This window comes from Canis lupus, chromosome 28, assembly GCF_011100685.1.
Source record: "Canis lupus familiaris isolate Mischka breed German Shepherd chromosome 28, alternate assembly UU_Cfam_GSD_1.0, whole genome shotgun sequence".
Classification (NCBI taxonomy): Eukaryota; Metazoa; Chordata; class Mammalia; order Carnivora; family Canidae; genus Canis; species Canis lupus.
In genome coordinates, this window is record NC_049249.1 from 4764718 (window position 1) to 4777857 (window position 13140).

The 13140-nt window shown below is 34.4% G+C and overlaps 1 protein-coding gene across 5 annotated transcripts in view; it reads left to right on the forward strand.

Annotated features, from left to right (window-relative positions):
* The window catches only part of KIF20B (kinesin family member 20B), an 80645-nt gene that overhangs the window by 24930 nt on the left and 42575 nt on the right, over positions 1 to 13140 (forward strand). For 3 of the 5 annotated variants that reach the window (XM_038578168.1, XM_038578170.1, XM_038578169.1), the window contains 4 exons: positions 68 to 296; positions 1089 to 1141; positions 6957 to 7110; positions 11665 to 12883. In XM_038578168.1, the coding sequence (XP_038434096.1) occupies positions 68 to 296; positions 1089 to 1141; positions 6957 to 7110; positions 11665 to 12883 (1655 nt within the window). The remainder of the gene's footprint in view (positions 1 to 67; positions 297 to 1088; positions 1142 to 6956; positions 7111 to 11664; positions 12884 to 13140) is intronic. The other 2 variants (XM_038578171.1, XM_038578172.1) reach the window with 1 other exon arrangement.

Sequence of the window (13140 nt, forward strand, 5' to 3'; positions counted from 1 at the left end):
GATAGTGCCGCATTGTAAGAGTGAAAGCCACTGTTAACATTAGGCATGTGGTTTTTGCTATTTTTAGGAAGCACATAATTATATAGGAATTGAAGATATTATTGATTCTCTTCAAGATGATGTCACTGATATTAAGAAACAGGCTGAAATTGCTCACTTATATATTACATCTCTTGCTGACCCCCAGGAAGCAATTGCTTGTTTAGAAATAAAGTTTAATCAAGTTAAAGCTGAATTAGCTAAAACCAAGGAAGAATTAGTCAAAACCCAGGAAGAGTTAAAAAAGAGACAAAATGGTAAGTCGATGTATTTTAATCCATATTTAGATCTTATTTACTATTAAAATTTTTTTGCCTTTGTTTACTTTTAGATTAATATTAGAAAATGGACTTCTCAAAAAAACAAAACAAAACAAAACCAAAACACCACCACCAAACTAAGCATCAGTTTTATCAGCAAATTAAGAAATCTTCTAGGAAATTGTAAAACCATGGATTTTGTTCTGTATTTTTTATGAATTGTCCTAGTAGAGTAGATTCTGCTCTGGGCCTGTAAGTTTGGGATAGAGGGACTCCTATGGAGTGGTCCTGTTAAATTGGTGCTCCATTCCAGCTTAGAGCTATATCTGTCTGTTTACCTATCTACTTATCTAACTCAAATATATATATAATTTATAATGTCATATATTGTCTTCAAAAGTGTTAGATGAAATATTCTGCCCTTTTCTGTGTGAAACAAGATGTGTAGAAAATAGCAGGTAAGTGGTTATTCTACATCAAGTGGACTAGAAAGGTACTGTTTTCCTCTCTTCTTTGAAGTTTTGCCAGACATTTTTTTTTTTACAAGTTAGCATATGTCAATAATTTTTTATCCTGGATGGGACGTTGAATGAGGCTTTTTCAGAAACATTGCCCTCTGGTGGTAGAATTAGTAGGTGAGTGCTGTGTTCTTTTCGGGCTGTCAAAATATTTTTTCCAAATGTAGCACAAGTTTCAGTGTCTGCTGTAGAAGCTTATGTTTCATGATTATTCAGTGATAATATTTTTAGATGCTTAGATATTTATTTTCAATATTCTTATTTTTTTCAGAATCAGAAATTAATTTAAATTCATTGATTCAAGAGCTTGAGAAATCTAATAAGGTAATAGTTCAAATTTCATTTTGTCTTGATAAGGAAATTAATAATTAAGCAATTGAAGGAGCATGACTTATGACAAGGTATATTTATTTTAAAACTAACTAAAGGGATCCCTGGGTGGCGCAGCGGTTTGGCGCCTGCCTTTGGCCCGGGGCGCGATCCTGGGGACCCGGGATCGAATCCCACGTCGGGCTCCCGGTACATGGAGCCTGCTTCTCCCTCTGCCTGTGTCTCTGCCTCTCTCTCTCTCTCTCTCTGACTATCATAAATAAATTAAAAAAAAAAAAAAAACTAACTAAAAAAGTAATAAATGAATGTGATAAAAAGTTCAAAATTATAAGTACTTTCAAACCTTGTGCCTTTTTTTCAATGATAGCCACTAGAAAGTTTCTTCATTCTTTCCAGAAGATATTTATTTACATATAGTAGAGAACACACACAGAACTTTTAAAAAGTTTACACAAATTAGGGATGCTTGGGTAATTTAGTTGGTTAAGCAGCTGACTCTTGATCTTAGCTCAGGTCTTGATCTCAGGGTTGTGAGTTCAATCCCCGAGCCTACTTTAAAAAAAAAAAAATTTATACAAATGGGATTAATTAGTTTCGTGTCTTTGTTTTCTTCCTCTAAAGACGTCTTGGAGATAATTCTACATCAGTACATAGAGATCTGTGGCATTTTTTTCACTAGGCGTATAGTGTTGATTGATGTGTTTAGGTGGTGTTTATTTCCTCTAAAATTACTGACTTTTAAAGTATGGGACATGGCTTGAGTAGTGTGCAGCATTGAATTCTGAACATCTTTGGCACTTAGATGGTGTTTATTTCCTCTAAAATTACTGACTTTTTTAAATAAAATCTTAAAAAAATAAAAAAAATAAAAAATGAGGGCAGCCTCAGTGGCTCAGAGGTTTAGCGCCACCTTCAGCCAGGGGCGTGATACTGGAGACCTGGGATCAAGTCCCACATCGGGCTCCCTGCATGGAGCCTGCTTCTCCCTCTGCCTGTGTCTCTGCCTCTTTCTCTCTCTTTGTGTCTCTCATCAATCAATAAATAAAATCTTAAAAAAAAAAAAATAAAATTACTGACTTTTAAAGTATGGGATATGGCTTGAGTAGTGTGCAGCATTGAATTCTGAAGATCTTTGGCACTTTGTACCTTTAGATCAGATAATCATTCCAAATGGTTGTAGGTGGATTTGACATTGATAGGTCTAAATATGAAATTATAAGTATACATGGAAATGAAGTAAATTCAAAGCTCTAAACATGCTGCTTTTCCTGACCTTCTCTGGTGTGGGTCTTCTTACACCAGTTTACACTTACACTTCTAAAGAGCTAAATATTTTAAGATATAATCAGACATAAATCAAGATCTTTGGTATCTAATATGCAGCATTTAAAGAAATAACAAAATAATGTTATCAGAAGACATGACAGCTACTGTTTAAGGTGATTTCTAATCTTTTCCTTATTTTTTCTGGTTAGAAAAATAGATGCTAGTTGTAAAAATTCAGTTACATTAAACTATGTAAAATAGAAAATAAGAAGCCTACCATAATCTTCCTCCTAAATAAAAATAAGAGAAAACCAAATTGGTTGGCAGCATTTTTAGATGTTTACCTTTTATTTACTTAAAATATTTAATTAATTTATCTGAGAGAGGGAGAGAGAGTGTGCACATGCATTAGCAGGGGAGGGGAGACACAAAGGGAGAGGGAGAAAGAGAATCTGAAGCAGACTTCCTGCTGAGCACAGAATCTGTTATGGGGCTTAATCCCAGGACCCTGAGATTGTGACCTGAGCTGCAACCAAGAGTCAGATGCTTAACCAACTGAGCTACCCAGGCACCTGTATATGTATTTATTTTTATAGAATACTTACTAAGTACTCTTTATGCTTCACTAACATATAAAGTATAACATATATGCCTTATACTACTATTAAAATTTGAAGATTTCAAAAATTGCATCATAACTTGCATTTTATCTATTCTAAAATATATTTACTACATTGCTGTTTTTCTTCTTTTCAAAAAAATACTAGAATCAAAGAATTCAAGAGTTGATAGATATAAATGATCAAAAAGAGGATATAATCAAATTTCAGAACCTAAAATTTCATACAGAAAACACATTTGCAAGCACTGTAAGAATTTAACTTTGTCTGCCTTATAATATACATTAAAAAGTCTGTTTTAGTTCAAAATAAAATAATTTAAAATAGCTTATATAGCTTAGATTAATTTAAGAATGTTTAATTGCTTATTTTTGTGTTGGTTTTAGTTTAGCATCATGCAAATCTGAGTTTTTGAGAACTTGCAAGAGGGCATTTGTCTTCTTTGAACATAACATCCACAAACTATCCTGGCAGTGCTTCACATACATGAGAGAGAAGAATATTTTGTTCTTGGAAGTATAAGCCTTAGCTAGTTGGAGGGCAAAAGGAACTTAATGTGCTTAGATATCTGCAGGTCAAAGATATTTCTTTCTATCTCTATCACTGTACCTGTCTGTATTTCTGTGTCTGAATATAGAACTATAAGTGAAATTCAGTGGAGTTAGGGTTTTTTTTGCTAGAGATTTATTTTTATTAAATGAATTGTTTGCTAATGTTCATATGCTTAATAACGAAGATATTTTCTTCTTAAATTATTTTAAAAAATTGCATTTACTATGCCATGTAAAAGCCTTTAAGGGTTTTAGAAGTACAAATTGGGGTAATTTCATATTTAGTTAGGATAATTAGCCTGTCTTCTAATCCTCTTTTTTAAAACAATGGTTTTAGTTTTCTTTTATGTTTTTTATTGTAAACTCCTTTAGATTGTTGTTTGAATTTGAAAAGGCAGAATATATAGACATAGTAGGCTGAGTAAACTAATAGCCAAACCTCTCTGCTTTGTTTGGAGGTGCTTTTGTGTGTCTTTTCTCTGACCAGATGAGGCACGATTGGTATCTTTTTTTTTTTTTTTTTAAGATTTTATTTATTTATTCATGAGAGACACACAGAGAGAGGCAGAGACACAGGCAGAGGGAGAAGAAGGCTCTATGCAGGGAGCCTGACGTGGGACTCGATCCCGGTTCTCCAGGATCACACCCCGGGCCGAAGGTAGGCGCTAAACCGCTGAGCCACCCGGGCTGCCCATGATTGGTATCTTGTAAAAAGTGGCTGTTGACTTTCTATCTTGACAGTCAAGGTCCAATACCCACCACTATTTTCTAAATCATCTCAACATTCGGGGGGCTTTTGATATTATAGGGATGAATAAGAAGCATTCTGGAAGAGTAGCTTACCTTCTGTCTAATCTCTGGTAGCAGACCTCTATTTTGATATTCATTAGATGCATTATTCAGTCTGACTTTTTTTGTACCTGAACTGGAAGAGACATCCTTGTAATAAGGAGAAGAGCAAGAATGAGAAGCATAAAATGATTTATTTCAGGCAAGAAACAGTTGTTGAGTGTCTCTTGGGGGCCAGGTACTGTGTGTTAGATTTGAGAATTATATAGATGAATAAAAACTGGTCCCCTAAATGACTCTTCAATAAGAGAGAAACCGCATAAACAGAATTAGAATGCAATGTGCGGTGGTAGTCAGTATATGCAAGAAGCTGAGAATAGGTGTATGTTTAGGGACTACTTTCTGGAGATGAAAATGATTAAGTTGATCTGTAAAGGATGAATAAAATTTAGCCAGTTCAAATTAGGGGGAAAGGGTAGTTCATAGCTATGCTGGCCTTCCAGGATTGTTGGAAAATCAAGCTGGAATTCTATTTATTTCTATAGTATGTTTATATACCACAGTGTGTTAGGTCATGTTTAAGTATTAGTAAAAAAGGACTTTAAATTAGCAGTATTCCTAACTTAATAGTCCTTGCCTGTAAATAAACTTTTTGGGTAGGTTCTAGATTCTGTTACCCTCGGTTAAAACAATGTGCGAAATTGTTCACATAAATATGTAAATAAATGCAAAGTAATTTGGAACTTAATCTGAATGTGATGTTAACTGTTGATCTGGGGTCACTGTTCCAAAGCTTGTCTTGAAAACACACTCTTCCTAATGATAAAAAAGTTTATTTTGAATGGTGGTTCTTGGTCATCCTCCCAACCAAGCATACTCTAGGGGCAGGAAAGATTCCTTTCAAAAACAGTTGTGGAGGATAGATTTTTTTTTTTAATGAAGTTGTATAATTTGAAGGAGGGAAAAAAATGGTCAGATCATTTTGAGAGGTCTAAGAGTGAGGAAAGAGGCAACTTGAACCTGTCATGGACTATTTGAAAACTCTTAGGCTTTGTCAGAGGTGTGATCTGTCTATTCTAGGATTTTGTTATTTCTCAGTGACACCAGGGGACTAATTGTGAGAATGAGTAGAGGTTTTTCTTTATGACATTCTCTGTTTAGGGATATCTAACAAAACTTAAAAAAAAAAAACACCCTCATTACTTTATGATTTAAAAAAGGCATCTATCTCATCAGGATGCCTGGGTGGGACCCCTGGGTGGCTCAGCCTTTGAGCATCTGCCTTTGGCTTGGGGCATCATCCCGGAGTCCCAGGTTCGAGTCCCACATTGGGCTCCCTGCATGGAGCCTGCTTCTCCCTCTGCATATGTCTCCGTGTCTTTCATGAATAAATAAAATCTTAAAAAACAAAACAAAACAAAACATCATTTCTGACACCATCAAACAATAAAAAATAAAAACTTTAAAAAATTAAAAAAAAATAAAAAAGGCATCTATCTCATATATATCTCCTGCATAAAATGTTTGATTTTTGATGTAAAATGGCATTTTGCTTTCTTCTTTTTAAAAAGATTTTATTTATTCTTGAGAAAGAGAGAGAAAATGGGCACCAGCTGTAGGGGTGGGGTGGGGGGGCGGCAGAGGTAGAAGCAGACTCCTTGCTGAGCAGGGAAGACCTACTTGGAACTCCATCCCAGGAGCCTGTAATTATGACCTGAGCCAAAGGCAGACTCTTAACTCACTGAGCCACCCGAGCACCCAGCATTTTGTTTTTTACATACACTATTCCCTGCCCCCCCATGGATTGCTACCAGCATGAAGGGTTTTAAGTCATCTTTGCATTTAAAAACAAATCCCTGCCTTTACCATACCTTTACTTTATAGACTTGTGCTTAACTGATGAGTTTCACCCTTCCTTTTTCTGAATAATAGTAAATTGTATCTTTTTTTCCTGCTAGCCTTTTAGGGAGGCATAGTATTTGCCTTAAAAAATAAAAATCTAAGTGATTTTTATTGTTTAGATAAGCTAGGGACTCAGTTTTCAGGCTGTATGCAGACTGTATATCTTTAAATATACATAGGCTAGAAGCTAAGGCCAAAACTATTTTTCTAGGAGTTGTTAGAGTGTTAAAAAATGCTGCTTATCTTTGAGAGGCTTTGGTAACAAAACAATTGTTGAGTTTCTAGAATGGGACCTCAAGATTTTAAGTTCAAGTATCTATAAGAAACAATTTTGTTATAGTGTTGTATTTTTCTTTTCAAAGCACATTTTGAATAGTGACTTAGGGGTGTTTTAGGGTTCTCCAGTTATCCCCAAGCAAGTTTCTAGCCCATAAGGATGAATTTGTTTTTAGGTATCAGGGTAAAACTACGTGCTTAACTGACTTTTAAGACACGTGTTTTAGTTTTCCTTACTGAATGTACAAGTTAATATTACTCACTTGCCAAAGCCATCAGTTATTTTAGGGTGAGACTTAAGAAATCTTAGAAAATGTTTCAACAAATTTGAAAATAAAATTTTTATGATACACTACAGAAACATGATTTATATGTGAACTAATCTTTATTTTAATTTTATTTTAGGATGAGGCTGGTACATCTTCTTTAGTAAAAAACAATAAGTTGACTTCTAATGAAACAGTTGAAGTGCCTAAGGATGACAAAACCAAAACTGATTTGGGAAGAAAAAGAATAAATAAAAATGAACTTCAATTAGAAGAGCCACCAGCAAAAAAAGGTACTACTTCACTTGTCAGTAGAACTGCTGTAATGGGAAAAGTTGCAAATAGGAGGAAATTTACTTATTTAAGGAAAAAACCTGAGGAAATGTACATGTCACTGATTTTTTTTTTTTTAAAGATTTTATTTATTTATTTGAGAGAGAGAGAGAGAGAGAGATGCAGAGATGCAGGCAGAGGGAGAAGCAGGCTCCACGCAGGAAGCCTGATGTGGACCTTGATCCCGGGACTTCAGGATCAGGCCCTGGGCTAAAGGCAGACACTCAACCGCTGAGCCATCCCGGCATCCCCATGCCACTGATTTTTATCCTAACATGTTAATAGACAGCCTAGAAGATGTGTGTATGTATTTACAGCTGTCTTTTATTTTAATAAAATATTTTTAGATACTGTGTTTTTATCATGTCTTGCATGCCTATGATTCTTTTTAGTTCTGTGCTTATGGTAGTTAAAACATCACTTCTATTTTTGTAATTATAATACCTTTTTATGCCAGAATCTCCTCATACTTATTCCTTCTATAAAAGGACATTTGACAGTAAGACTTTGAGCTGAACATTATAAAAGATATATATGCTCAAGTTATTGTATTTACTATGAAATTACCAAAAAAGTAGGTGAATGCTTACTGTATGGTACATGTCCTTATCTATGTGGAAGAATAGATCAGCTTTTATGTTCTCTCTAAGCTATTATTTCTTTTAGAAAACTTGTATAACGATACAGCGAGTAAGAACTTTCTAAGAGAAGGTTTAGGAACATTAGCTTTAGAAACTTAAGTAGCTGCTTCACCCTGAGAAAAATGGGTAAGTTAAGTCTTAACTTTTGTCATTAGTAAAGTAGAATAAGTACTACCTGCCTCCTGAGGTCAAGTATGAAAACACCTGGGTAGTACACCAACATAATAAACCATCATAGAACTTCAGTAAAATGAATGTTTTCAAAAGTACATACCTTAGATGATAGTATAACATTAGATAGGTTCTAGAGTGCTTGTGTGAGCTAATAAATCGAGATTAATACGCATATGCCTTCTGTTATCTGTTGAAGGAGGGGTCCCTTTGCTGCTGGGAGGACAACCTTGTTATGATTTTTTCGCAACACTGTTCCTCTCTGCCTTTCACTTTGGTCAGTACCAAAGAGTGGCTGACAATGTAGGATCAGTAGGTCACTAGGAAATAGAAGTGGCCAGTAACAAGTGAAACACGCAATGGGACTAATTCTAAATGTAGCCTATTCTTAAAGAACCATATTTAAGAACTATAGTTGTTAGCTATAAATAATTTTGATGTGGGTAGATTTAAGTAAGTTTAGGTAACACAAAATATTTTTTTCTCCTTAAATTCACAACCACTATTTCTCAATTATTTGTGTTATTAGAGACTACCAGGATTACATAAGGTATCCTATGAATATCATAGCTATAACCACTCTCCTCCCTTTTGCCTCCTACTAAAAAATCCCTAGAATAAAATAAGTGACTCCAGTAACCAGTAGGATAAGATCAGGGGGTTGATAGTTTCTTAGGATGCTTGTTCTCTTCTTAAAAGGGAATGCAAAGCCATTTCCCTATGAATTTGCTTGTTTGAGGTCATTGAATCTGTACTTTGGGAAAGCTAGTCATGTAAACAGTTTGAGAAATAAAGTTTTCAATAGCAATAAAAAAGACAAACCAGAGACATGGTATAGTCCACTTGTGATTTTTCAGCTAAAGCTGTAATTATTGTAACAAGATATAAGCAGTGTAAATATAGGTTGAATGTAGTATAAATATTGAATTACAGTGTTAATTGCATTCTTTTTTTGTTGTTTATGTTTAGTTTTTATCAGTTAACAGTAGATCCTTAAGAGTTTGCCCATCTCTATTGCTGGACTAATATTTTAATTTCTCCCTGTCAAGGCTGTCCTGAATATGTTCTATAAATCTTTTGATATAGAACATTTAAAACTTTCTGAAAGAATAGTATGAATATCTGAAAAAAATCAGGTACAAAACTAAATTTTTTTAAAAATTTAAATTCAATTTGCCAATTTGTTTATAACACCCAGTGCTCATCCCATCAAGTGCCCTCCTCAGTGCCCGACACCCAGTTGCTCCAACCCCCTGCCCATCTCCCCTTCCGTAACCCTTTGTTTCCCAGAGTTAGGAGTCTCTCATGGTTTGTCTCCTTTTCTGATTTTTCCCACTCAGTTCCCCTCCTTTCCCTTATAATCCCTTTTACCTTGTAATCCCTCCTTTCCTTTATAATCCCTTTCACTATTTCTTATATTCCATATGTAAGTGAAACCATATGATGATTGCCCTTCTCCGATTGACTTACTTCACTCAGCATAATACCCTCTAGTCCCATCCATGTTGAAGGGTACAAAACTAATTAGTTTGGTTTGCCTTATTATGTAATCATCCTAGTTCTTAAACTATATAGTAAAATTAAAAGAAGAACATTTCTTGATCACAAAAGTTTTATTGAGCTTTCTGTACTCACTTCAGGGTTTAGGGACTATATCCATATGGTATGACTCAAATCTCTTGACTTAGGATAGATAGGATCTATCTTTGTGAGTTCTGAATTTTTGATTGTTGTCATTTTAAATTTGCTTAGATCCTATCTCTTTCCTGATGAAGGTTTCAGACAATTTTATAGCTTGTTTTTTTAAAGAGCAAGAGGATTCTTTTTTAAAGAAACATTTCTAAGTTATGAAAAAAAATCCATCCTCATTTAGTTTTCTTAATTAGTCATTTCCACTGATGAAGTCATATGTATAAAAATAACATCATAAGTAGAGAATTCTATTAAATGGAAAGTTCAGAACAGACATCTGAACCAGTAGAAAAGATGGGGTCATTCCACTGTGGGATGACTTGCTGCAACTTTGTAAGATGTTAGGAGATGGGGCTCCTGGATGGAGTTGATTGGGTGTCTGTCTGCAGCTGGGGTTGTAATCTCAGGGTTCTGGGATCAAGCCCTGCATCTAGCTCCCTGCTCAGTGGGGAGTCTGCTTCTCCCTCTGTTCCCCACCCTCACTCCCCTACTCATGTTCTCTTTCTCTCAAATAAATAAATGGAATCTTAAAAAAAGAAGATGTTAGGAGACAATCTGATGGAAGAATAATGGTTGAAGATTATTAAAAAAATCCTTAAGAGTAAGTGGACAAGTGTTATAAAAATAGGGTAAATCTTTAAGATTCAAGAGCAGCTGGAATCCTTAGACTAAATTACAAATCCTGAGGCAGTAAATTAGGAAAATGTAACTACAAACATAAAAGCTTTAAAAATACACTCATCAGCTTTGAAGAAAGTGGGGCTCTACAACAAAGGGAAGGGCATATTTTTCCCCATACCCTTTGAGGCAGAGGAGACAATATAAGTTATACATAATAAAACCTTACTGAGCTTTTAAAATAGTCTGTATTAAAGAAAAGAGATCTTAGAATTGCATAAGGGGATTGTAAAATTATAGCTGTATAGGAGCATTTAGACAGTTGTGTGAAGGAAATGATTATGGATTGTATTTGAAAAAGTAAGATTTACTAATAAAGTTTGTTTTTGCTTATATACTATGGAAATTGAGATAGGTGATGTTTCTGTTTTATATTCGAGGAAGTGGTCATAAGGTTAAGGAGTTTGACAGTTATACAGCTAGTGAAGGGTAAGGCTGCATGAGAGTTCCCAGAATTTCAACCATTTACCCCCTAATTTTAGCTGTGAAAATATAATGTACTCAGTTTTCAAGTCATTCATTTAGTAGATCTGTACTATAATTGTGCTTTAAAATTATCTTTAGGATTTGGAATATCTGTGCCTTGGGGTGTCTCATCTAATTTCCTTTCCTCTGTCCCATTTTTTTTTTTAAAGATTTTATTTAATCATGAAAGACAGAGAGGCAGAGACATACATAGGCAGAGGGAGAAGCAGGCTCCCTGTGGGGAGCCCGATCTGGGACTCAATCCCAGCTCCCTGGGATCAGGCCTAAGCCAAAGGCAGATGCTCAACTACTGAGCCACCCAGGTGTCCCACCCCTCTGTCTCATATTATAATGATAAAGATTTGTAGTAAAAAAATTGAAAGAATATTGGAAGTTATTAAAAGAAAATAGAAACAACTGGTAATGCTTTTTCTGCATTAATTGAAGGAACTGTAGTTTTTACATAAATGGGCTTATATGGGTTTATATAGGTGTGTATTTTGTAACCTGTTTTTTCATTTTTTTTTTTAAGATTTTATTTATTTAATCATGAGAAACAAAGAGAGGCTGAGACATAGGCAGAGGGAGAAGCAGGCTCCTCATGAGGAGCCTGATGTGGGACTTGATCCCCTGACCTTGGATTGTGCCCTGAGCCAAAGGCAGATGCTCAACCACTGAGCCACCCAGGTGTCCCTGTTTTTTGTTTTTTTTTTCTCATTCTGTGGCTTATTTTTGTTTTACATTAAAAGTTTGCTTTCATATTTTTGGTATGTTTTAATATTGGCTTAAAATGGTAACTTTTGGTTTTAGATGTTTGACAGATTAATAATAATTTTATTTTTATAAACAATTTTCTTATTTTTAAAGGACCTCTACATGTTAGTCCAGCTATCACTGAAGATGAAAAGAAAAGCGAAGAAATGCCAAAGAACATTTCAGAAGATGAAGACATTAGAATTTTACAAGAAAATAATAAAGAGCTGAAAACATGTTTACTTACTGCTAAAAATGAACTTAAAAATGAAAAGGAAGAAAAAGCAGAATTAAATAAAAAGATTATTAGCTTACAGCAGGAACTTTCTTTTTCTGAAAAAAAAAGTTTTACTTTAAGTATAGAGGTCCAGCAAATTCAGTCGAATTATGATAATGCAATTTCTGAATTACATGTGCAGAGAGGTATAAATCAAGAACAGGAGGAAAAGATTGTGAAATTGTCAAAGGAGATAGAAACTGCGAGGAGAAACATCACAAACAATGTTTCACAAATACAATTAATGCAAGCAAAAATAGATGAACTACGAAGGCTTGATTCAGTTTCTCAGATCTCAAACATAGATTTACTCAATTTCAGGGATCTGTCAAGTGGTTCCCAAGAGGATAAACACCTTTTAGATAATGATAATTTGGTAAGTAAGCAGGTTAAAGAATATGGTACTCAAGAACTCCGTAGGAAAAGTTCTTTTCACTCTAGTATTGAAGCCATTTGGGAGGAATGTAAGGAAATTGTAAAGGGCTCTTCCAAAAAAAGTCACCAGATCCAGGAACTGGAACAACAAATTGAAAAATTACAGGCAGAATTAAAAGGTTGTATGGATGAAAACAATAGACTAAAAATAGAGGAGAGGGAGAATAAAAATAAAGGTGACCTACTAAAGGAAAAAGAAAATCTTATACAGCAGTTGAAACAAGAATTGCAAGAAAAAAACACTTCTCTTGATGTTCAAGTACAACACGTAGTTGAAGGGAAGAGAGCACTTTCAGAACTTACACAAGATATTACTTGCTATAAGGTGAAAATAAAGGAACTTGAAGCAATCTTAGAAACTCACAAAGATGAATGTAGTCATTCAGCCAAGTTGGAACAAGAAATTTTGGAAAAGGAATCTATCATCTTAAAGCTAGAAAGAAATCTGAAAGATTTTCAAGCAAATCTTCAGGATTCTATCAAAAACACCAAAGATTTAAGTGAAAGGGAAGTCAAATTGAAAGAAGAAATCTCACAATTAACAAGTAATTTGCAAGATGCAAAGCATTCACTTAAGTTAAAAGAAGAAGAAAAGGAAACCAGCTGGCATACAGCAGAGAAGTAAGATAAATGTTATTAAAATGTTTAAAAATGTGCAAAGTGTGTATTTTATTGATTTTCCTCTAGCTTTTAAATAATTTAAGTCTATATAAATTAATTTAGTAAAATATAGCATGTTTGAAGAGTAAAGATCTTATTTCAACTAAACCCTTGGAACCAAAAGTTATATGCAAAAATCTGTTTATAAAATCACATGAAATCCTCTCCAAAGGACTCATTCGTTAATAAGATATTTCAAGTTTGTGAAAATATAGAAT